This window comes from Dermacentor albipictus, chromosome 5 (genome assembly GCF_038994185.2).
Source record: "Dermacentor albipictus isolate Rhodes 1998 colony chromosome 5, USDA_Dalb.pri_finalv2, whole genome shotgun sequence".
NCBI lineage: Eukaryota > Metazoa > Arthropoda > Arachnida > Ixodida > Ixodidae > Dermacentor > Dermacentor albipictus.
Window position 1 is genome coordinate 20,787,638 of NC_091825.1, and position 26,185 is coordinate 20,813,822.

Genomic DNA, 26,185 nt, shown 5'->3' on the forward strand with positions numbered 1-26,185 from the left:
GCTCTGGCAATGCCTCGTGCTGATGGCACGGCGTCAGTGACGATTCATTGTGATTTCTATGTTACTGGGGCAAGGATTAACACGACTTTTGTTCCCTTTCAATAAAATTGCAGCTAATTTTCTCTGATAGAAGCACAAATTTTCTCAGTTTTGCCCGAGTATTTCCAGACAATTCAAGTTCCCTGAGAATTTCCAGTTCTCCCGGTTGGTAGACACCCTGAAAACATGCATACAGTGAGTCTTCTCAGTGCAGTATGGTGCGTGAAGGCGGGAGGAATGTGTGGCACAGAAAAGTTCAATAAGCAGCCCGTTTGGCCAGTTGCGAAAGTATTATTACAGGAATAAAAGGCAATACGTTGAAACTCAAACACAAAAGGCTTACATGAGCTGGATCTATGGGCGTTACAAATACAAGTTGATAGGAGAATAAAAGTAAGCAACACAGCAGATTCCCTCACTCGGCATGGACTTTGTTGCATGAAGGTAACGTTTGTATAGCAAGTTCATTCTACAAACGTCAGGTACATCACACGATCATGGCACATTGCCCTTGTAAGCCTGTTCCAATGTTTACACAATTACGTAAAACTAGCTAACAAATCTTAACTTTGTGCTGAGAATCCATGCAAATGCTATTGTCACATTCTTGTCGCGGTGAAGTACCAGACGTTCAAAACTGTGGGTCATGAATCTAACTCTTTATTGGGTGAACATTAAAAAAATTTTAAAACCACAGGCCTAGCAACTTATTGCTTATAAAATGAGGGACAATATGTGAACTTTTAGATTTCATTCTTTTCGACAATTTTGGTTCTCTCTGTGTGAAAAATCTGCAAAAGTAGCCACATTCATTCTCGAAGTTGCCCCTTCATTAGTCTCGGCTTAAATTAGATGGTGCTGTAATCTACGACATTGTCGAAGACTGTCAGATGTCTGGCTGTACAATTCTGCATTGCTTTCTGTCATACCTCTGGCATGGCCACTCGATTAAAAGAAAGACCACATCAGGTAATTCCAACATTCTTGTCATTACACTTTTTAAGTAAGGAGTCTGATGGTATGGCTAGCTGGTGTAGGTGAAGCTGAAACAATCTTGATAAACTGCTTCTGGGCGCAAGTGAACACACACAGAAAAAAGAATGTCCTCTTCCCTCCCCCTTTTCACGTTTGTGTTTTCTTGCGCTCTGAAGCAATTTACCAAGACGGTTTACCGAATAGCCCAGCTACAAGTTCTAAGCTAAAACCAGCATTCTCCCTAGCTTTAGCATAGCCTACATCTTTTCATAATGAAATGCATTACCAGAGCTGCCTGCAGAGGAGTTCACCAATAACAACTGCTGTAGTACCAACATCTCGGGAAAGGGCGAGCCACTGGCTTAGGAAAAAGCACTAAGAAAATCCTTGGTACAGAGCTAGCCCAGACCTACTAGCAACATGTGAATGCAGATCTGAGAGCATCTTCTACACTACTACCGACCTGCCAACTTCAAGGTTTGAAAAGTACCTCTATAGCCCAAGCCTAAAATTACTAAATTTTGTTAAGGAGCCCTCCACCAAATATGCGCACTGCAAACGAACAAGTGTGGCATATAAATCACACAGTGGCAATTGCATCTGTTAAGTATGACACAGCTGCACGGTGCGAGAACAGTTCAGATTTCTAACGCAAGCCTGTGTGCCATTCCTCTCGAGGAAGCCCCGCTTCTTGTGAGACAGTCAGTCACACGCACAAATGCCCTTGGATGAGACGGAACTGCCTGCTATGTCACTGACCATGGCACGTGACTTCTGTTAATCATGTAACATGCAATGCTGCCACTGGAAGTGTGCCGCACAACAGAAAAGGAAGAAAGAAAGGAGGCAGAGCTCGCCACAAGAACATGACATGATTGCTCAGCTCTAGTTCGAATAGGGCAGGGAAGGATGCCACTTGTGGATGCTAGTCAAGGTAATGGAGAAGAGTGTCTCTGTTGGCAGTTGTGCTCGCCTCCTGGGAGCATTGCGACATGGCATTTATGTCTTCTCCAATAATGAAGCCATTTGAAAAATTCTTGCGGTAAAACGCTCCTAAGACAGTGCTTTACAACGTCCAGTGTACAACCAAAATTTACAACACGGCCTGCAGAGGGGCCCTTTAAGGATACCAGAAATTACTTTAGTACTACTCAGTTGCAGACCGTTTATTAAACTAATTCACAGCATTTGTTCTGCAGAAACCTGCAGTCACAGCGGCCAAAACTATGATTGCAGTTATAAATGGGCTCAGGAACTGTATTTGAATTTTCAAAAATAGATTCTGTCTTAAGCTAGAAGCAAATAAAAAATTGCAAAACCATTAGCGTCATTACAAATATTGTAAAAAGCTCTAAAATCAGAGAATATTATGTGAAAAATTGTAAAAGTTGGGAGATATGCTACTACATCTGCTGGAAACCACCACTCGACGGCTGCTGGAGACAAGCACCACCACTGGAAAGAGTGGCACTACCAGTGATGTGATGTGCGATGAGGGGTCACGTTGACTGCATCAGAAGTATAGGAGTGGAAATAAAAAAAATGACAATGTTTTTTTACATGTAAGCATTCTTTGGCAAGTACCTCAGCCCCATCACGCGAAAAGTTTAACGCCTTGTATCTGCACAAAACTGGGTAATTGGCAAAGACATTTTATCATTATAATAGTGCAAATATACATGACTGGTAGCTTTATTAGCAATAAGGAACAATTTAACCCCCCCCCCCCCCTTCCGGGAAAGAGAGATTACCTATAGGGATACAATGGGCTCCATAGAAGATGCATGGAGAAGCTTATAGCAGGGGTGGGCCAACTTGAAATTTGTGGATGGGCCAACTTGAAATTTAGAGGTATGCTAACGCATCCTTAGACAACTCCACCCGAGTTTCTGCATTCTCCTATCCCTGCCATGCTGCCATGTGTGCTTTACCTACACTAAGGCTCGCAGCACAGTAAAAAACGATGAGACATTTCAGAGACTCAAAGAAATGTTGAATTACTGCGAAGGGCTACAGTTGCCAACCGATAATTAGGTCTCAATGAGGATTGCCAAAACATTCAAACTATCGAGAGTCCAAAATACGGGATTTGCCCAAAAATAGACTTATTTCACAAATAGCCAAAAGGGGTGTGCTACATTCTCGGATAGTCATTTTCAAAGATACTTTAAATTGCGTTAAAGTAGTGCAAGATGCATCGACGTTTAGGAGTGGCAGCATTCTTGGCAAAGTGCCAAGCATGCTATTTTTCATGTGACTAGAGCAAGACATGCTGGCATCCACGAGAGACGCCACTCTTGTGAGTGTCAAGCAGGCTATTTTATCACAGTGTGGAAACACTGCCACTGGTGGATGTGTCCGGTGCTAGTCATGCGAAATACCTTATCGCGGAAACGAAAGCATCATTCAAAAGTGACTGTCCAAAAATACAGCCCAAGTTTGTCAACGTGTATTGCAGCGAGCACACACTTGTCCTTGGCTTAGACATTCCATGGCTGGGACAGTGGGGTAGCTAGGTCGTCTGGCACCCGGGGCCCTTAGCTCTCCTGTCACCCCCCACCCCCCCCTCCCTTTGGGTGTAGTCGAGGAAGGCGGGGATGTCGACAATTTTCGGGTGTCTTCAGACGTATATGACACCCCCCCCCCCCCCCTACTGGCCCCGTGCACCGGGGCCCACGGCCCCCCGGCCCCCCCTGTTGCTACGCCACTGGGCTGGGATTTTCTAGCAATGCCTTTCATGCATCGTCAGTGGTCAGAGCAATGCTGCACAAGTGTTAGCAGTAGTAGCTGGCCATGAACAGTGGATGATAAACAAGGCATAGAATTGCGTAGAAAGCATCATTACAAAATCACGGCCCATATCTTGTATAGTCACGCTGTCACTATAGATAGACGAAAGTACAATCAATGCATGCACTGAATTCTCATTGACGACTACTAGACCGACTAGGCTTCACTAGTTTAGGTTTCATGGAGTGCCGGCGACAATCTTACTTCAAAATAGTAAATGAAGCAGAATTACAAAGGGGAAAAATGACATAAAAAGCATTTATTTAGCTGAACTTAATAGAAACCTTAATAGAAAAGGAGAGATGAGGCTAAGCGTTGCGGAGGAGGAAAGTGGGCAGAGACGTGCTGGGTTCACCTCCTCTAGCAGCTTCTACGGGTTTTGTTTACAATACGGACATACTGGCTTCGTCTCGTGATAACATCGTCCTTGTGCACTGTACACTGTGTATGTTAGTGAAAGCGTGTGATGGGAACCGACGATGGCAGTTCAATCTCACGTGCACAAGGAAGCGTGCCCTCTTCCGTCACCGCATGGCACCGGGGAAGTGGAGCGTTGTACTTCGGCTGCGTGCGATCACGCGGGCTTTATCTTGAAGGCGATCTGCTTTGGGGCCACAGTCTATGTGGGCCGATGGTTCGTAGCTTTGCATGCACTGTGTTCTCGCTGTTGCTGCCACGATTCCTCACGACAATGTTTTTACAGCGAGTGTCGGCAATCATCGAGTGTGATGTGTTTATGCTAGCCTGTGCACACTGATACCACGCTAGTGAAGTAGTTAGTAAACGAATGTTTACAAGGGGGCGTTTTACTCCGGCAGCTGCTGCGCGAGCCTTGTCTTGAATACAATCTGCGATGTGGACAGTGTAGGCGTCTAGGCACACAGAGGGCCGATAGCTTTGTGTGCACTATAGCACCCATGTGCTTGCGCATCCCTTGTGTTCACAAAGTGAAACGTCACTGTCTCTTTTTACTTCCTCCTCTTTTTGCTGCTGTTCACGGGCGATGTGCGTGGCAGGTGACCAGTAGGGTGCCTTGATGCGCAAGTCTCTGGGTCCGGCACATCAATGCACCCTAGCCTCCAGGATCGGTAGTGGTGGCAATCACTCCGAACATTCGTCTTACCCGAAGAGTACGTCTGAGGCAGTTCGTCTTAAGCATGTTTTTTTTTTTTGCATAGCGTTTATGGAAAACTAAACAAACGTTCTCATGCTGTTCATTACATTCGAGAATTCGACTTAACCAAGTTCATTTAACGACAGCTCACTGTATCAGCATATGGTCATGTAGAGTCGGAGTCCAAATTATCGCACAATGCGCTACACAGTGTCTAAAATTTCCGTCATCTTTATGCATCAAGTCTACAGGGCTAGTGGCGGTGCCACAGGACTGTCTACATAATTAAGCATGTCAGAATAATCGGTGCCCAAATAATCGATCACTGACTGTATTGTACATTCCCGTGCTCAACGAGTTCAATGGCTGCACAAGGGAAGTTTATTTAACATAACCTGGAAGCATTTTCGCAATGATAGTTGCTTATGTCTAGCCAAATGCTCATATGCTCTCACGTAAAGCACACAGTACAGTGCTTACATACATTACAGTGAAATCAGGATACAACAAACTTCAGGGGACCGGGGTGAATTGTTCATTATTCTGAAAGATTGTTATAGTGAAAGCCCCAAAATTAACCATTCCGCCTGTCAACCCATAAGTTCATAAGGTGTCACCATATGAGCTATCTACGAAAACATCCCTGTTGGCTCTCTGCATACACTGTTGCTATTTTCCATAGATTCTGCCACCATGCATCACCGAAGCACCGTAATAATAAAAGTGACGTGTGCAAAACGGACGCTGACACTGAGAACACCATCGACAAAACGGTAGCTCCGCATCGCCTCCAAAGCGCAATGCCTCTTGCTTTTTATTGGTTGTTCACATTTCTTGCCGTGGACACCACAACTGTCTCGCTCAGACAGACACCTGAACTATGTCAAAGGGCAAGCGTGCATAAACAACACCGCCTGGAAAGTGCACAGTGTGACTGCATGGCATCCCAGTGTGTATGAATGTTACAGTTCACCGGGCGCGTAGCTAGTACGGCTGCAGAAATGAATGTGAAAGAAAGAGACATGTGCAGAAAGAAGGACGGGACGTGCCTCCGTTGCTAGGCGTCACTTTTCTGGGAGGAGTATGCCCTCACAAAACCTGATGCGTAGTCGGCTCCGCTCACCCGCATTCCTTTTTTCGTGGGCGTCGTCTCAGGTTTTCCAAACCCAAGCGTCGCAATGTATGCTCTCTGTGCCTTGTCGTTTGCTAGCCTACTGTTTGGGCTGCAGTGAAGGATATGCGGAAATCTAAGAATCCCGAGATTGCGGAATATTAGTTCGTAGTACTGAGGCGTTGCTAACATCACAGGGAAACTGAATATTGATCGGTATTCTAAAGTTCTTAGTACTGAAATATTTTTGCACTGAAACTACAGCCAAACCTCGTTAATATGTACCCGCTTAACACTTTCCTGTCCGCATCTAAACAGATCGACAATATGCTGTCGATGGCTTCAACGTAAATTTAATCCCGTTCAGAGCGCTTATGGACAGCTAGCGCCATCCAGTGCATAAAAGAACAACCTTTTTTCAAGTTTCGCTTTTGTGTTTCCTTTTTTCACTGCGGGAGGGATATTTAAAGCACCTTTTAATCGCGCTTGACGAGCGCTCGTAGATTCCGACATGGCGTCGACGTTGCGCTCAGCTGCTCCTCGGAAACGGTGAGTTTAAATGGATTCTGATGAGTCTGCATCTGAATTTTGAGATGGTGGTAGCAGCAGTGACTCGGGAGATGATTTTGACTCATCCGACTTCAGCAAGGACGGTGAAAGTGCGTCAAGTAGCCTTAGAATATCGACAGATATCCACCGGTAAGTTCTGTTTTCTACTCCGAACCATTTCATCGTGGTTGCAATCAGATCTAAAGACATCCAGTGTGTTCTAAAGGTCGCAGTTCTTATCTGCAGGGTGTCAGCATCATTTGGCAGGACCACTTGTTGGCAGTGGCACAAAGAGGGGAGTTTCGCACGAGAGGACGGCCGGGAGTTGACTTCGGCATTGCGCTTCGCAGTGCTGCGCGGCGCTTCGTAAGAGCCATTGACTTCTTCGCGCTGTTCTTCACGGGAGAAATAATCGCAGAGATATGCAACATGACTAATAAATATGCGTGGATGCATAGGTTGGAGAAGCAGTCACACAGTGAGAGAGACAGATCATGGAAAGAAGTGGCTTCCGATGAGATGATGAAGTTTATCGGGCTTCTCATTTATATAGGTATCGTACAAGTGCCACGCTTGCACTGCTACTGGAACATGCGGAAATTATTTTCTGGCCTTCTTCCGCCTTCGGTAATGCCAACGAATTGATTCAAAGCGTTAGTTGCATTCCTCAGTGTGTTCAACCCTGAGAAGACAACTGCCGCATCCCATGGCAAGCTGCATCGCGTAGCTCCGCTGCTGAAGCACATCAACGCCTCATCCGCTCAATTTTTTCAACCTGATCGGAGCCTCTCCATTGACGAGAGGATGGTAAAGTCCAAAGGCAGATCTGGAATATTACAGTACATGCGGGACAAAGTTATCAAGTGGGGATATAAATTGTGGGTTTTGGCGGACTCCAAACCTGGTTACACTGTTCAGTGTATGCACGGGAAAGCACGAAGCACCAAACGTACGTGGGCTGGCATTCGATGCTGTGATGTTGCTGGCAGAGGACTACCTGGATCGAGGCTACATAATTTATTTGGACAACTTTTACATGTCGACATCCTTGTTTGTACACTTGTTGGAGCGCAACACACTTGACTGGCACAATGCGCAAGGGTCGTCGGGGCTTTCCAACCGAGCTGAAGGACACTCAATGGGAAAAAAAAAGCAAGGAGAGGAGATGGTCGGTGGCTACGGGATCAGGACGTTCTATACTTACAATGGAAGGACAAGCGTGTTGTTCACATGATGTCGACAGCCCACACAGTCAACAAATTCGTACTTGCGAAGCGAAGAAGGAAAGTAAACAATAAGTGGGAAGTATCTGTGAAAAAGCCGATACTGATTGACAAGTACAACGTGGGCATGCTTGGCATCGATAAATCAGACCAGCTAATTGGGACATACAATGTTCTGATGAATTGCATGCGCTGGTGGAAAACACTGTTTTTCCACTGTAAAGATATTGCTGTTGTAAACAGCTTTATCCTATTTGATGAGCACCGCCGGCAGCATCCCGAAGTGCCTGAATTGTAAAGAGGTTCGCGCTTCAGAACTGGTGGAGCAGCTCCTAGGACTTGATAAGCAACACCCAGACACCCAAGGCTCCTCCTGCTGTTCCCGATACAAGTGCTCCTAAGGATCAACAGCACAAGCCCCAGAAGCTACAAAGATATAGGAACTGCAAATTGTGCTATCGAGAACGGAAAGTTTAACGAAAAAACAAACGTTTTCTGCGAGACATGCTCTGCAAATTTGTGCTTCACCACATCACGCAAGTGCTTTGTGCGGTGGCACGATAGCCACTAGGGCTAACATTTTCCTTTGTAAAAAAATAACTTGTACAGATAGAAAGTAAATATTCTCAGGAATATTGAATACGGCCTTTTTCTTCAAAATGCATATTTTGAATTTTTTTATGTTGTCTTAGTGCAAAGCAGTATCAATGTTCTTACGGAGTTTTGTCATTTTTGTAACAAATATTTTTATTAAGTAATTTTTACAAAGAACTGTTAATAAATGTTTGCTTGCAAATAATACCATTAGAAAGCACATTCCTTCTACAAATTGACACTATACATTTTAATATCAAGCATTTGGTGTAGCAGCAAAAACATCTTTTACTAGACCACCCGAAAACAGCTTATTTTCCCGCGGACAGGAAACTGTTAATGCGTAATTGCATTTTAAATGCAGCCGCAAAGATTCCCCCACCCAGCCCCCATTGAAGCTCATGTATTGGCTGACCGCTTAAGCCGTGACTAGTCGCTCAGTGCCCACCAAATGGTTAGTGCGTACTACTTTCTTGTTCTACATGCACAGGCACAAAACCGGCAAAATCTCATCAGTGCAAACGTTCGAATCTCAAGTTACGACCAGCCATTTGTGCACAGGCTTGAGTATGAGCGGGTGCAAGAGAGAAAATCTCGGGGATTTCGCTCCTTGAATATGTAACTCTGCCTAGGCATTTCGGAGGAAGTTTCTTAATGCATGTTGTGTGCGTTTATCCCCTAGGTATGCCAGCATTGCGGAGTGGGGTCGAATTTGTTTACGCTCCGACGCTGGCTGGCCACACAGTGAGGCAGTGAGCACGGACGTGCCATTCGGTGATCTATTGTTTCTGAAGGTACACCGGACAGACTTCCTCGTGCCTGCGGTGCTGAGTCAGTCAGGCCGGATTAAACCTTGCCTGCCCCTTATGGTGCTCTACCTTCAAAAAAACATCACTGATTTTTCAAGGGGAGCAGTAGGTGCCGTAGCAGAGGCCTGGCCTGCTCTCCCTGTTCAGTATCTTCGCTCTTGGCAGGCTTTTTGTATGTGCTGTCCATTTTTGAGTGGTCCTCTTTGAGTGAAATAAACACATGGTGGCTTTGCAACCGTGGGTGAACTCGGCTGACGGTTTCTGACGCTTCCCGGCAATTGGAGCGTATGTAACCGTAATGTTTACTGGAAAACGCTCGCTGCGAATGCTATGCACAAAGGAGAGCTTTGTGGTGGGACTGTGGCCTCTTGCATGGGCCGCGATGATGGATGGATGGATGTTACGAGCATCCCCTTTGGAACGGGATGGTGGGTTGCGCCACCAAGCTCTTGCTATTATATTGCCTAATGTCCTGCCTAGGTTAAAGAAGGAAAAAAAAAAAGAAAAAGAAACAACACTATGAACTCCCACAACCAAATTTTCTACTCCCCTATTGTGAACTTTGCTTTTGTACGTCTCCGTTTTTTGTCATTTCGCTACTTTTCTTCCACCAAACTTTCAATTGCCTCTTACTAATCTCTATTGCGGACGACGTCTTCCCATTCTAATAAAACATACTCTATCCCTAGCTTTACCACAGCCACGCACATGCTTCTTCCTCCTTATATCTCGCTTTACAAGTGCGTGTTCTAATAAGGCATCCCAATCTCGCTTCGAAAAGTAATGAGCTTCTCGCTTAGTTATCATGAATTGTTTCTTTCCTGATATTGTTTTTTCCTCTTAACCTTTTGACGATCAATGACGTAAATATACGGCGCCGCAAACAAGTCCAAAAATGGTCGATGCCATATATTTACGGCACCAAATGTACGTTTAAAAAGCACGCCAATTTCCTAACTCCTTCTTTTCTGTCATGTGCTGCCACTATGTGGGGATACAGGGAATTTCTTTCGCACGCCTCCCTCTCTCGGTTTTCGTTGCATGGTTTCTTTTAGCGCTAGTTTGCTCCTGCGCGTCTATATACTACCGCTCGCGCATTGGTATCCGTGCGGGCGGGCGGCCATTTGGATTTTGTTTCGCGGGCGGTTTCGGCTTTTTGCGCTTGCGAAACTGATGGCTATCTTGTTTCAAATCGCTCAAAGGGCGACCGCTTGTTTCTCGCTCGTTTGGTGCTCACAGGGGTGCGCATAGGAAGGATGCCGCCGTGCATGCGTTTCCGTTTCTTTTCTTTTTTTTTAGGACTCGCGAAAACTAATTGCCCTAGCTGGTTGGTGATAAGATGAAGATTAGCGGAAGTTTGTCACACGTGTTGCTTTTTTTGAGGCGCACACAACCAAACAGTTTTCTTGAGTGCGTGCACCTACGCAGTACGATTACGCTATGGACGTACATATTAGTGCAAGAGCAGGAACATTTGAGGCTTGCGAAATATTCTAGTGTGCGGATTTTCAAAGCCTTCAACTATGTGCATAAAAATCCATCACATTTTTAGTTCTGATAAGTTTATTTCCTTTTTTATTGTTTTTATTCATGAATGAAGTTTATTTCCCTTTTTATTGTTGTTATTCATGAATGAAGAGTGCATATATAGCAATGCAAGATTTTTTTTTTTCACTTTATGGTCACCCTAGAAAAATTACGGTAATTTTTTTCCGAAATAAATCCCCACGAAGAATCGGAATCTGCAATAAAAAAATTGACCCTGGGCGGTCGCATATGGCAAAAAAAATCGACCCTCAAAGTGTTAATGCTGGACTGGCTAGACAATAAGCAAGTACTGTAAATTACTGAACATTTTACTTAAACAAGCGAAAAAAAGGTATTACGAAAACAAATTTGAGCAGAATAACCCCAAAAAGAAGTGGCAGTTACAGAAATCTTTTCTTAAGAAGTCACCTGTTGACGCCTCTATAACCAAAATAAATTGCCTCGCTCTTGGCGAGCCCAAGGAAATGGCTAATGCTTTGTCAGACTACTTTTATTCCGTTTACACTAATAACGACCTACATGTGCAGTTGTATAATACTTCGAGCCGTACGACACAATCATTCTTCTTCTTACGAGCTACGCCAAATGAAGTGTGTTACATGATTGCTAATCTTAACAATACAGGGCATGGCTTAGATAAAGTTTGTGGCAGGCATTGAAAACTGGTTGTGCATTTAATTTCCGGCCTGCTCTGTAATATTGTCAACTTTATGTTTAAACAAGGTGTGTTCCCTTCATCTAAAAAAAAATGCGAAGAATATTCCCGTTTTTATTAAAGGCGACAAACAAACAGTTAATAATTACGGTATTTACACGATTGTAAGCCGACCTATATTTTTTAAATCTGAATATGTGAAGTGGGGAGGTCAACTTACAATCAAAACCAAAACATGGCACAGACAAAAAAAGTGAAACCAACGTGATATCAGGGGAGCTACAACGTAGTTACAATTTTATGTTTACTCTATGGCCCCAGCCATAGTTTTCGCTATCCCGCGCATTTGTTCGATTTTTGGAAGGGTTTCTCAAATTTTTTTTAGTTTTACAGTGCACACAACACTCACGGGAGGTGTCGATAGCTGATGGAAGAGCTGCTGATCTATTTGCGGTGGCAACCCCAGAATGGCAGCGCTTGCAGGGAGTACATAGGGAGTATCGATAGTTCGTGGATGAGCAGACACTGCTCACGTGTTTCTATTTCCCTGTAGCTCTTAGGTTGAAGTGTTCGGTTCGACTGCCGGCTACGTGTTACTTCCATGCTTCCTCAGTTGTCATGAGTGCTCCAGGCCCACTAAACATTCGGCGCTCGTTCACAGCAGCGTTTAAGAAGGCGGCCATCCTTCACACTAAAGAAACAAATCACTGCGCCGCAGGCCGCAAGGTCAATGTTTCTGAACAGGTGGTGCGAGAGTGGCCACTGCAGCGAAGCAAAATTTTCACCTGTGACAGCAAGTGAGGAATTTCCCACGTGCCGAAGTCTGGGCGCTTTCCGGAGCTGTAGGCCAAGCTCACGGCATATGTCGCTGAAGTGCGTGATCGGTCCCTGCCAGTGAAGTGCGACATGGTCAGGAAACAAGCCTGGATCTTCGCCTTTTAAGGACCTGCTCCGCCGTGAGTACAACGAGTAGCTGGCGGCAGAACACTGCAAACTTACGCCAATTGAACCTGCCAAAAAAGCCTCCCTAACGGCTGCGTGTGGTTGGGAGCATTCGGCGTGGGCTGCTGTTCCACAAGGTGTCGTGGTGCGGTCGTTTGCCAAATGTAGAATTTCGCTGAACGACGATGCGCTGTAGGACTGTAGCAGCGATGACGATGGCAGCACTAGTGAGGACGAGTAGTCCAGTGACCATGTCGGCTACTAATAAATTTTCGTTTTGGAATGCACACTTGGGTATGCTCTTCTTTTTCCCCTGTCACACGCGATATAAGGGGGTCAACTTACAATTGTGTAAATACAGTACCGACCAATTGCAATTCTTTTTTTACCTGCCTCGGTAAACTCATTGAGAAATTATTTCTTAAACATCTTAATGACTACTTAACAAGATTTAGGTTGCTAGCAAAAAAAAAAAAACAATTTGGTTACCAGCCAGGAAGTTCCACTAATCTAGCTGTGCTGTCTCTAACTGACTGCATAAAAAAATGTATAGATTTGGGAAACTTAGTCGGATATGTTTTTTGGGAATTCTGTAAAGCCTATGACACAGTTAACCATCAAGTCCTGTTTAATAAACTCGAATCTTATGGTATAAGCAGTGCTGCACTAACATTATTGAAACATTACTTGCTTGACCAGCCATACACAGTACATGTAGCAAGTACTTTCTCTGCAACAAAATGTGTTAACCAGGGTGTAACGAAAGAATCAGTTCTAGGTCCTTTGCTTTTGCTTCTCTATATTACTGACCTTCTAGATTCTCTTAATTCCTCCAACTACGTTCCTCGTGTTTTATACGCAGATGACACAACCATAACTTCATCTGATAAATCTATTGCTGCTCTTACTTAAAAGTTAAATATTGCATTGAGTAACATTATGAAATGGTGCAGCAACAATTACTTAGTTCTTAGTTCTCTAAAAACTGAATTTATGTTGTTTAAAAGTGTTGAAAGGCCCTTAACGTTTATTCCTGAACTAAAGCTTGGAATCCATTCAATTCGAATTTGCAACAATGTTACTTTTCTCGGCATACATCTTGACCCTAACCTTACTTTTCGCTGTCACTTCCACCATCTCAAGCAGAAGACTGCATTCGGTATCTGTGCATTAATCAAAGCTTGCCCTCCTTTTTTTCTCACGAGGCTCTGCTAGCGTTGTACTATGCTTTCATTCAGTCACATTAATTACGGCATTGTTTCATGCAGCAACGTGTATGCTTGTCACTTATCAATTCAATAGATCGAAAATCAGTCAATACACATTATCACTTATAGCTCGATGCAATCCAATGCCTCTGTGTTACTTCGCGCATACAATATCTAGCCTGTTAATAATTTTGCTCCAGTTAAACATACTCGTCTTGTTCCACAAGTTGCTTCACAATAATGCTACGCTTCCGTTCATTGCAGTTGACCTTTTGCAGAATAAAAATATAACCAGATTTGTGACAAACAATTTTCTGTTACTTGTGGTTCATAACAATTATGGCAAAAGAACACCTGTGTTCACTGCAGTTTCTCTTTGGAATGAATTACCATCGACTATAAAACCCTGTACTTCCCTTGAAATCTTTAAAAATTACCTTAAGCCTCATTTCCTGCGATAACTGTGCTAAGATCTCGCGGTGTATCATTGACTTCTGTCTCACATGTCATTTCTTGTGTTTCATCCATCCTTTTTCCTGACTTTCTTCTATAACATGCTTTTTGTTTCATTTTAAATGAAGTGTATAATAATGTATTTGATCTGTTGACGTTATTTGATAATAATGCTCATTTCCTGTCTATAGATATCCCCATCAATGTTATTATTAACCGAGGGTCCCACTACAGTTCTTTCACTTTGGGACCCTTGTCTGTATAATTGTGATGTTGTAAACGCTTTTCTTTTGAACCAATAAATTTGAATCTGAAATCTCAGCGCAGCCCGGATGTTGTACAACCAATCAATTTCATTTTGAACTGCCGGTTGAAGATGAAGTTAGAGTAAATCATGGATAAAAGAAAGCTTAGGAAAAGCACTGGCAGCCCAGCTGTGTTGGAAAGAGTGTGGCAGGAGTCACATGCTGTTTTTTTGCAAGGAAGAACTAGGACTTGCAGTCCAAACATTCCTAGGAGTTTCCATAGCAATCACACGTGTGTCACAGACCGGTGCCAACCATGCTATATATATATATTTCTTTAGAGTGCGTCTTTCGGGCATCCCGTTCAGAGGCTACGGGAGGAGGCCGCGAGAGAGGGCGGAGGGGACTGCCCGTGGTCGAGGGGCATCTGGAGACGGTCGGCTTTGTGAGCCGCGCAAGCGGCTGTTCTTCGGAGGCGGCTTTGCTGTCCCCTTCGACGGAGTCGGGGCTTGGCCGCGGTGTAAGATTACCAGAGTGGAGCAGGCAGAGCGCACGGTGAAGAGAGTTGTGCGCCCTGTGTCCACTGTTTGGTCGCTTCCGCTGGTCGGGATCGCGGAGACGGCTGGGCCATAAATCGACAGTGCGCATGCTGTCTTCGGTGGCGCCGAGAGAAAAAACGCTTGTAAATAACCGCTAGGCACAGCACTGCCTTTCACCAGCGTCTTCCCTCCGCCAGCTCGTTAGCAGTTCGGTGGGAAGGGACACAGTCGGTTGGAAACAGGCAACGAAGAAGGTTGTGTGAGTCTGCGGCGTGCGGGGCCGAATTCCTGATGGCGAGGCGCGCGCTTCATCGCACTGGGCCCGCCGCCTTCGAGCCATCGCCGCAACGACTGCAACACGAGCCGTCCCCGTTCTTCGCCGCACTCCGATACGGTCTGTCCGCCGGCTTGTCCTCTTCTTCTTTCTTCTGTTAACTCTCAAGGACTCCTTCCTGTGCCTCTGAACTCCTTTGTTTACTTTTATTGTAACCCTGCCTGGTTATTGTGTGTTCTGGTCGTGTTTCAAATTGTGTGTGCTTCTCGCCAATTTTGTTCGTTCCTACTTTGAATTCTTTGTTCCCTTATTATCCATGATCAGTTTTGTGTATGATTAAATGCTTGTTATCCCCCTTCAACGAGTTGCTTCATGATTGCCGACGCACCGATACACGGGCGTCTTGCTCGGGCTGACCAACCCTGAATAAATAAATGTTGTACAAAAAAGCATCTCGCTTGTAGGCCGGGGCAAAGCGTAAAGCGGACCCCTGTGCTCCGTCGGATTGCGCCTGGCAGCCGGATCAGCGAGCGAGGTGTAACTTTTTGTGACAACGTGACACTCTAACTGCATTCAGAGGTAACCTTATTCCGATAACCACCTTCACCTGCTTCACAGTGCATGTGGCATGGTTCCATTAGGAGCGTGCAGTACTTCCGATACTAGCAAATCTCACAGGTTGTCCTATGTCCTATTCGCTTGCTGAAGCTAGAAAAATTACAACGCACGTCAGCATCTTGTGCTGCAACGCTTCGCAGTCTGTCGATTTTCAGACTCCAGATCGTACGTTTTCCCAGTCAACATGTTTTTTTAGTGCTTTTTTACAGAATGTATGTTAGTTAATTTGGGTTTAATGGCGCAAAAGCGACTAAGGCCATGCTGCGCCAGCCACAAGATATTAAGAATCCAAATCTTAAAGCAGCGCAAGCTGCGATACTTTAGAGTTTGTGTAAAAAACCAGTTTCTTCTAAAAAGCTGAACAAGTCAGTGAAGGGCACTAGTGGTTCATTTCCGAGTATTGATGCGGGGTGTAAAGGTATGTGTAAGTTGTAGAGATTCTGTAAAAGCCTTTGTCTCTGTGTTTCAATGTTTCGACATGTCGTAATAATGTGCATTATGGTGAGTGGTTCATGGCACTTCTCGCAAGTTGGCGGGTTTTCGTTTTGAAGTAGAAAATTGTGTGTCAGGTGTGTATGCCCGATTCGAAGTCTACATGGATCACCTCATAGAAGCGTTGCTGGTGACTGCACGACTTCCATTCTCTTAGCAGGGGTTTTATTGTGTGTAACTTGTTATTTGTGCATGAGTCCCATTCTAGTTGCCACTTTGATGTCAGGGCCTTATGAGTTGCTCGGATACTGTCTTTGTATGGAAGTGTTGTTTGTGTTATACCTTTGTGCGCTGCCATGAACGGGCATCTATCTGCTGCTTCATTTCCTGGTATCCCGACATGGCTTGGGACTCAGCAGAATCGTAAGGTTCTTCCGTATTCATTATAGGCCAACATGTTTAGGATATCACCAATTAGGGGTTCAGACGCGGAGTTAAGGTTTAGAGATCTGAGTGCGCTTAACGAATCGGTATATATGATAGCATTCATCTGCTTGTCGCTGGTAATTTTTTTTACTGCCGTCCATATTGCAAAAACTTCGGCGGTAAACACTGAAGAAAAATTACTTATCTGAATGCTATTTTGCCAATTTTTTGTTACAATCCCGACACCTACGTATTCTTGTGTTTTGGAGCCGTCAGTGTAAAACTCCGTGTAATCTTTATATTTTTCTTGAATGGCTGGGAACTCTTGTATTATGTGTTCTTGTGGAATGTCTTTTTTCTTTAGATGTGTTAGCGTCCAGTCACATAGCTGTGAAAAGTTGTACCATGGTGGCAACCTTGGTGGCCTTTCAGCAACCTGCAGGGCCTCATGAGCAACATCGTAATTCTGACAGTATTCTTCGTGCCGTAAGATTAGTGGCCAAATCGTGTTTGGTTTGTTTGTGTAGTGTATCCGTGATTTGCACTGTGTTACGATGCTGTAGCATATATGTTGTGGTGATGATCGAATTCGTAGTACATAGGAAAGTGTAAGTAGTGCTCTGCGTTGCTGTAAGGACGGCTCATTGCAGTCAACATATAAACTTTGGACAGGCGATGTTCTGTAGGCACCGCTCGCCAGTCATAGGCCAAGATTGTGAACTGGATCAAGTTGCTTAATGTAGGACTGCCTAGCTGCACCATAAACTGTGTACACTACCGTAGTCGAGAATGCTACGTACAAAAGACCGGTATATATGTAATAGACATGTTCGGTCAGATCCCCAGCGCTTGTGCGATAAAACCTTAATGATATTTAGTGCTTTATTTGCTTTCATCTTAGTTGAGTTAATGTGGGCAAGGAAATTCAGTTTTGTGTCAAAAGTTACACCTAAAAATTTGTAGTCTGCTTTGACCAGCAGCGTTGTACCATACAATGTAAGAACTGGAGTGCAGTGTAAACCTTGCTTCTGGGAAAAGAGAACTGTAACAGTTTTGTGTGTTGAAAAACGGAAACCATTTTTCTCGGCCCATTGTGTCAGATTATTTATTGTTATTTGTAGTTGTCTTTTGCAGGCGGGTAGATTTGAAGCACGGCAAGCCACTTGCAAATTGCCGACATATAATGAGTGCATAACAGATGATGGGATAATTTTATTAACAGAGTTCATTTTGACTATGAAAAGTGTCATGCTCAGAATGCAACCTTGTGGAAAGCCATTTTCTTGTGTAAATGTGCGTGAAAGTGTTGTGCCAAGACGTACTTGAAATGTTCTATTTGACATGAAATGACATAGACAATTTAGCATTCTGCCGCGAATTCCCAGGTCAGCCAGGTCTCTTAGGATTCCATATCGCCACGTCGTATCATAGGCCTTTTATAAATCGAAGAAAACCGTCAGACAATATTGCTTGTGTAGGAAGGTGTCACGTATTTCCTGTTCTAGTCGTACGAGATGGTCAATGGTGGAGCAACCCTTTTTGTATTCGCACTGGTGCATATCTATTAGGTGTCTTGTTTCAAGGATAAATGTGAGTCTTGTGTTTATGATGCTCTCATAGGATTTAGCTAGACAGCTTTTAATGCAATGGGTCTATAGCTACCAGGGGATGTTGCGGGTTTACCAGATTTTAGAAAGGGCACTACTATCGCATTTTTCCAATCTGTGGACATTACCCCAGACTCCTATATCATATTGAAAAATTTAAGAAGTGTCCCTACCGATGCTTGAGGTAAGTGTGCCAGCATAGTGTAGTGGACATGGTCAAGATCTGTTGCCGTTTTTTTACCGGCAGAGAGAACTCTGTTCAATTCATGTATTGTGAGGGGGTTATTATACATTTCAGCTGAAGCCCCAGAGGTGGGCAGTCTCTGTTTCTCCGCCGACTCTTTATATTTTAAGAATGAATTTGAATAGTTTGCCGAGCTGGAGATGTTGTAAAAGTGTTCACCTAATGAGTTGGCCTGGTCCTGTAGTGTTGTATGTGTGCCTGGGCATGTAAGTACTGGTATTGTGTAAGATGAGTACTCTCCTCTAAATTTCATCACCTGGTCCCACCTTCGTTTTGATGTTACCATACTATTAATTGAAGAGATGTATTTTTGCCATGATGATTTTTCAGCATGTCTACGAATGAACCGTGCTTTGGCTTTCGCTTGTTTGAAGGTTAACAGGTTGCTATAGGTGGGGTACCTTCGTAGGATTCCCCAGGCCTTATTTTGTGCTTTTTTAGCGTCGGCGCACTCCTTCGTCCACCAGGGGTTTAGCTTTTTGTGCACAATACCCGATGACTGGGGTATGGCCTTTTTCTGCCGCACAGATTATAACCTCAGTGATTTTTTCATTAAGTTTGTCAATACTTAGCTCTGGCGAAAAGACATCTTCTAGTATCACGTTCTCCATAAAGACCGGCCAGTCCGCGAGCTGTAATTTCCATCGACGTGGTCTAGTTACTAGGGTTTTTGGTGATGATAGGAGTTTGATGAGTGCGGGTAAGTGGTCGCTACCATATGATGTGTCGAGAGCTTCCCATTTAAGATCAGTAAAAAGTGAAGGCGAGCAAAAAGCTAAGTCTGAACAACTAAAAGTGCGGGAAGTTGGTGAAAAGTAGGTCAGGGCGCCTGAATTTAAGAGGCAGATGTCATTGGATAAAATAAAATCTTCAACCAACTGTTCTCTTTGGTCAGTTTTGACACTCCCCAAAAGAGTACAATGAGCATTAAAATCCCCTACTAAAACAAATGGTTCTGGTAACTGATCTGTTAGATTTTCTAAGTGTTTAGTAGTAAAATGTGTGTGGGGTGGAATATACAGTGAGCAAATGGTGATGGTTTTGTAAGATAGAATGGTGACAGCTATGGCCTCTAAAGATGTATTTAATTGGGCATTTCATGTAGGAGTGTCGCCCTACACGACTATAGCCACTCCACCTGACAAACGGCTGGAACATTCGCGGTCCTTTCGGACAACGGTGAAACCTCTAAGGAATTGACTGTGTTTAGGGCCTAAGTTTGTTTCCTGTAGGCAAAATGCGATTGGCAAAATGTTATTTGTTATGTCTTTAATGTCACCTAAATTGCGAATCAGTATAGCCTCTACAATTCCAATGCACGATAAAAGCCACAGTGGCAGAATTTAGAATGGTAATTTACATATATGTACTAAGTAACTGTAGGTGACATTTGTTAGTGGGAATGTACTATTGGAAGAACGGTAACCGTTCAGGTTACCAGTCCCTTTGTTCACGTAGTTATTGTGAGCTTGTCTTTCTTAGTGCGCTCCAGAAAGCGCTGATGTTTTGGCGTCGATGACGCCGGAGTTTTGGTGTCGACATCCATAACCTTCTCCGAGGCGCTGGATGATCGAGAACCAGGCGCTGAGATGCGCGCCTCAGGCCTGGGAGTTCAATTTAGCCTGGGGCCCTATGGAACCGGGGTCTGCAGGCCCATCTGTGATGATGATGATGGAGCAGCACTGGCTGCTGCCACCAAGGGGACGGATGGAGTTACTACTGGGCCACTGACTGCAGTCCCTGTAGACTCCTCAGACCACTGCGGTGCTGTCCCCTGCCGCACCGCACTGGCGTAGGTTGTTTGAGGTAAGTGTGCTAGTTTCTTTCTTGCTTCATAAAAGGAAATCTCTTTCACTGTAAGTGCAATTACCTCTTTCTCTTTCTTCCAGCAGGGGCAAGATCATGAATATGCTGGATGATCTCCTTTGCAGTTTGTACAGTGTGGAGCAGCATTACAGTTTTCAGACTGATGGTCATTGGCACTATACTTTGCACAAGTCAATTTACCTCTGCATGATTTCGATGCATGTCCGAATCTCTGGCACTTGAAACACCGCCTCAGGTTTGGGATATACAGTCTTACGTTGATCTTAAGATAGCCTGCATCAAGTGTAGTAGGTACAATACTGGTACCAAAGATAAGTATAACGTGTTTGGTCGGGATTTGTTTGTCATTTCGTCTGAGAGTTATTCTTTGAACTTTAATTACATTTTGTTCTTGGAAACCTTCCAGGAGTTCTTCATCGCTTAGGTTGAAGAAATCTTCTTCTGATATTACACCCCTACTTGTGTTGAGAGAACGGTGTGCTGAGATTGTGACTTTGATGTTACCGACACTGGTGAGATCAGCGAGCTTTGCGACTTGGTCTTTGGTTTTGAGTTCAACGAGGAGGTCCCCACATTGACATCTTTGAAGCTTTGTATTGCTTTTCGATTTTTTCCACTAGGCATTTTGCTATTAGGAATGGCGATAGTTTTCTCATTGGCAAAGATCCTTCACTGTGGATCACATGATAGCGTGGGAACGTTTCTGCGTTGGTTTTCAAAGTGAAATAGAAAATTGCTTCGGTGCGCCCTCTTTTGATAGGACGATCTGCAGGTGGGGGGGGGGGGGGGAGAATGCATTTGCCATGTATTCTTAGAATATTCAGCGGCGATGGTAGCCAACCACCACCGAGCCCAACAAGGAGACACTACGAGGTCAGGAACATACCTGTATACGTCAGCTATACAACGCCGCTATAACCTAATATATGTACCCAAGGTTGGGTAGATACACACGGTTAACCCTTGCTGCCTGGAAAATGAGAAGTAAACTGAAGTGAGTTGAAGACAGGAAAGATTCAAAGTGAGAGAGAAAGACGAAGAGTGGAGAGGAGGACAGGAAGAGGCAACTGTTGATTTCCCCCGGGTGGGTCAGTCCGGGGGTGCCGTCTATGTGAAGCAGAGGCCAAAGAGGTGTGTTGCCTACGCCGGGGGGCCTTAAAGGTCCAGACACCTAGCATCGGCTCAACCTCCAGGATCCCCCTTTCCCCAGACACGGCTAAGCCGCGCACGGCTACACGCGGGAGGGTCCAACCTTCGTGTGCTTGGGTACGTGGTGTCGCAACACACCAAACGCCTGCTGACGCAGACGCCCCTGCAGGGCTTACAGAATGTATGAACAAGATTCTACTGAATTGCCCAAAACATATTAGATTTACTTTGTAATATATGACAAGTCGTTCTGCCCGGGTTCATTATAGCAAAGTTGTGGGGACGCCCAACTCTCACTCGTCCCTCAACATTTTCCTTGCATGGCTCTCACATCTCCTGAATTCTGGCTCCTCTGCATAGCAAAGCGCTGCCTGTGATCGGTGTAGTCACAGAATAGTGCGAGCGTCGTGGAGACAATGCCATCTAACAGCAGGGTTACTCGGGCACAAGCGGGAATGGCCGCCGCCTCTTTGGCTTGTCGCCTATCCATACGCTCTGCTGGACCGTCTCGTGAGGCTTCCGAGCGGGGCACTTGGATGGAAGAACTCCATGTTCAAATGTGCCACCATTCACGACCATACATGCAAATGATTAGGCTTGGTTTCCAACTAAGGGGTAAACCCATTCGCTCAATATCCTGCCGTGGCGAGTCGCACTTCCTCGATTCATCCGTGCCCATTAACATGTTCTATGGGTAGTGATTCGGCTGGCGTATTGGTGTAAGACAGACGCAATAAATGTCCTTTTGATTGCTTGCACTACTGTGCTGTCGCTCCTTTGTCCCAAAAGCAGGTTTGAGACCCCACAAAGTCTAACTGCATGTCTTATGTAAAATTGGCAATTTTTGTCATAGCCTCCGTATAGCCGAGACTACATTGAATTATGAACTGACGTCATGGGAAAATGAGAAATGAACAAGGCAATACGCACAGACCACACCATCTTGCCTACTGTCCCTCCCCTTATTGCACCACCCATGGTTTATAACAGTTCCCTTATTATCCGTCTTGTTAAACAGCATGAGACGACCCAACATAACAAGATGGAACACCAGATAGCACAGTCTCATTTCTTAACAGTCACGCTTTTCTTGAACGAAACAGTCATTTCATTATTTGCTGCTTCAGTACCTGAACCCTAGTGTACCACAGATGGTGCAATAAAGGGAGGGAAAGTAGGTAAGATGGTGGCGTCTGTGTGTATCGCCTTGTGTGGCATTTCCACTTGTGACTGACTTCACAACACACACATGAGAACACACTGACTTGAGCAGCCCGTAGAATCCACTTGGGTGCAGGTCAGTGATGCAGACCTTGTCCTTTTCGGGCAGACTGCCAAAGAACATGGTGCCAAAGACGTCATTTCTCATGGCCAGGAACTGCTTGTGCGCTCGGATGGTCCTCGTAAGCAAGTACCGCTCTGACTGTACCACGAACTCCACGTCTGAGAATACCGTGCTGTCCAGGTACTTCTCCAAGTTGATCTGCACATACAGTTGTTGAATGTCAAACAGTGTTACAAGCACTCAACTTCTCCCAAAAGCTTTGTTAAGGGGACAGTTCGGTGCTGGACCAAACTTGCTTCACTATGATTTAAGGAATGCAATAAGATCAACGTTATTGCTCTGCTTACCGTAAAACGAGAGTTGCTAGAATTTGAACTAGAACTCCAGAAGAACACTCTTTTGAGTTTTAATTTCAATAAAAGAAAGATATATTTTTTTAAATATTTGGTGTAAGATGCAACTCTCCCCTTAAAGGGCCACATAGCAAATTTCGGTTACACGCTGGAAGTTGTTAAGTTCCCTCTAAGGAGTGTTCTACTACAAGATTCTTTCCCATTAGTTCATTAATAGCCGATATAGAAATATTTGAAGTGCCGCAAACCCATGACTTCAGGAGGTGAACATCCCCCCCACCAACACAGACACTCTCTCCACTTGACCCTTCTAGCCTTCGCAAGTGAAATTCCTACCGTGTTCTCCCACAACGGAGCTCGAAGATTGCGCGATGCATACGTCACGGGCCCTGCCTTCTTTTTTTCCCTGCTTCCTTTTTTTGCTGCGCAGCGCACTTCCACCGACGGTGTCGCGTCTGTGTGAGTTGCTGCGTTTGTCTAGTTTCGCGCAGCACATGATTTTGTGCACTGTGCATGAGAATACCTGACTAGCGGCATAAGACAGTGCTACATGAACACTGAGGCAGACATAAGCGGATCACAGAGCATGACTGCATGATGTGGAAACGGGCAGACTAAAGTACATCTCTCTTGCTACAGTACAAAGTAAAACAAAAACACGCAGGCATTAGGTTTGTGTGTTTTATTATTTCTCTAAACTTCAGTTCATCTTTTGAAGCAAGAGATTACAGAAATAACAGATGTTGCCTCAAATAATGTCACTATGAGCGACGTCACAGCATGTACATGCGCCTAGGCACACTCATGCATACACATCACCTCTCCGGTTGGGAGTATGGTGCCCGCAAGGAGAAGGACAAATTGTGTTTGTTTTTACATTTCAGCTCTTTCTGCAGTGCACAGTAATGTAATACTTGGCAGACATGATCGTTAGCATGCATTGTATACACTGCGCTTGTCAGCTCAAAATCGCCAACCCAAGTGAGGGGCTTCAAAAGAGCACCTGAAGGCAACTGCACATTACCCCTCAAAGCGTGCTTGAATGAGCACACTCAGTGACTGGTCGATAGAGTGTTTGGGTTCAACATCCCAATGCAACAGAGTTGTCACGAGAGGCACCATGGGCAAGGGCTTTACATGCGGTAAATTTTGACTCTTCTGGTTTCCCTAATTTGTGCCTAGAGCAAGCTATACAACCTGTCAATGATAGAAGTGGCACTCGGTCTTTTGGAGCAACTTTCGGAGCAGGAAAAAATCACAGTTTCGAGCAAGGAAATTATACTTTCGAACACAAACTTACTGCTCTGGTGCAAAGAGGAAGCTCTGTATAAGTTAATAGACAGCTTTAGTTTAGCGTACGCAACTATGCAATTATGCCATACGCTATAATATAGCGTACGCTAAGCAGCGCACGTTTTCTACAATTTTAGTTGGCCGACGATATCTTCGGATCTCTGAGGCCATATGTTGTCGTTGCGGCTATTTCGCGCCTGTAGCGATAGGTGGCACTGACATCTCGAACGTTTCTTTCGTTAGGCTTCGACTCGCTCGAAACGAGAAGCGATCTCGAAAACACTACGAAGTTATCCATAATACTCTGTCGTCGAAGCGACCCGAGACTCAGCGAAAGCCGTTTGCACAGTCATTTGCTACGAACGAAGTGCATTTTACAAAAGCAATGCCAAATTCAGTTCGAAGCGGGCAGCTGGGACCGCCGCCATGTTTCCCGCAAACTCTGCAAACCACGCAAAAATGATAACGCTAACTCGTTTGCGTTGCGTACGCCCGCTATACCTGCTATTTCGTTTAGCGTTCAGCGCATGCGCAGTGACGATCCGCTATTTTTTAGCGTACGCAATGGAACAGCGTACGCTATACTAAAACTGTCTAATACTTCCTGAACCATTGCATTTAATATGTATTATACTTAGATGCAAGCATTTTTCCTTCAACTTGCTGTTCCATTTCATTATTGTTACATAACAAAAGAAACTAAGTGCAAACTTATTCCTAATTAATCGTTAATTGTGCACTTCAGTAAAGAATTTTATAAATAATCAGTTTTAATCTCAAGGAATTGAGCCACCTGCACACTGTAGAAAGCCTATCACACATCCATATATGCGGACAGCACAGTCACAGCTTGACTTTCACTTTTCCACTTTTTTATTTCCTTAAAGACCCCTCACTGGGGGTATTACATAAGCTATGTAAATTGCAGTGTGTACACGTGTTACATGTCTACACGTGTTATTGAATTTTCATGCGCAAAACAAATTGTACAGTTGGCACAGAGATAGACAAGCAGAAAAATATATATACACACGTACATATTCATACATATATATACGCATACGCACATATACAGCACTCATTCACTCAAACAAATGCTCTTCTAGAGCTTTAACAAAATTAGGGGACTGGAAGATGGCCCCTGGAAGACAGTTCCAGTCGGAAACGGTCCTCGGGAAAAAACTGTGTTTGAATGTTTCAGTTCTTGCAAAAATTGGTTCCAGTAAATGACTTCCTGTGTGGTGTGTTCGTCTAGACGATAACTGTTTAAGTTCTGTGGGATGCGAAATGTTTAGTTTATGTGCTAAAATGTTATGCAGGAACAACAAACGGGACATTTTCCTACATACTTGAAGTAGTTGGATGTTATTTGTTTTCATTAGTGTCGTAGGTGAAGCAAGCCTTCTGTATTTGTTATAAATAAACCTAATCGCTTTCCTTTGCACCATCTCAAGCTGGTAAATGTCCTTCTTTATGAACGGGTCCCATAAGACCGACGCATACTCTAATTTTGATCTGATGAATGTTATGTATGCAAGACGTTTAAGCTTACTTGGAGCGCCTCTAAGCTTCCGCCTCAGAAAGCACAGCTTGGAAAATGATGAGGAACAAATGTCTGCAATATGCGCAGACCAGGTTAAATCATTTGTTATTGTAACCCCCAAGTAGTTATGATGTGTGACCTCCATAATAGAATGATTTAGAAGGCTGTAAGAGAAAGGAGAAACCTGTTTTCTGTGTGAAATTCGCAAGAGGACAGTTTTATCTAGGTTAAGTTGCATATTCCATTTAAGGCACCATTGATGAACAGCTAATAGTGAGTTTTGTAAGAGGTAATGATCATTACGCTCGTTTATGCTCTTGAAGAGAATGCAGTCATCTGC

At 44.4% G+C, this 26,185-nt stretch overlaps 1 protein-coding gene across 5 annotated transcripts in view; it reads right to left on the reverse strand.

Annotated features, from left to right (window-relative positions):
- The window catches only part of LOC135914784 (BTB/POZ domain-containing protein 6-like), a 108,364-nt gene that overhangs the window by 14,137 nt on the left and 68,042 nt on the right, over positions 1 to 26,185 (reverse strand). For all 5 annotated transcript variants that reach the window (XM_070538315.1, XM_070538314.1, XM_070538312.1 and 2 more), the window contains one exon: positions 22,637 to 22,854. In XM_070538315.1, coding sequence (XP_070394416.1) covers positions 22,637 to 22,854 — 218 coding nt within the window. The remainder of the gene's footprint in view (positions 1 to 22,636; positions 22,855 to 26,185) is intronic.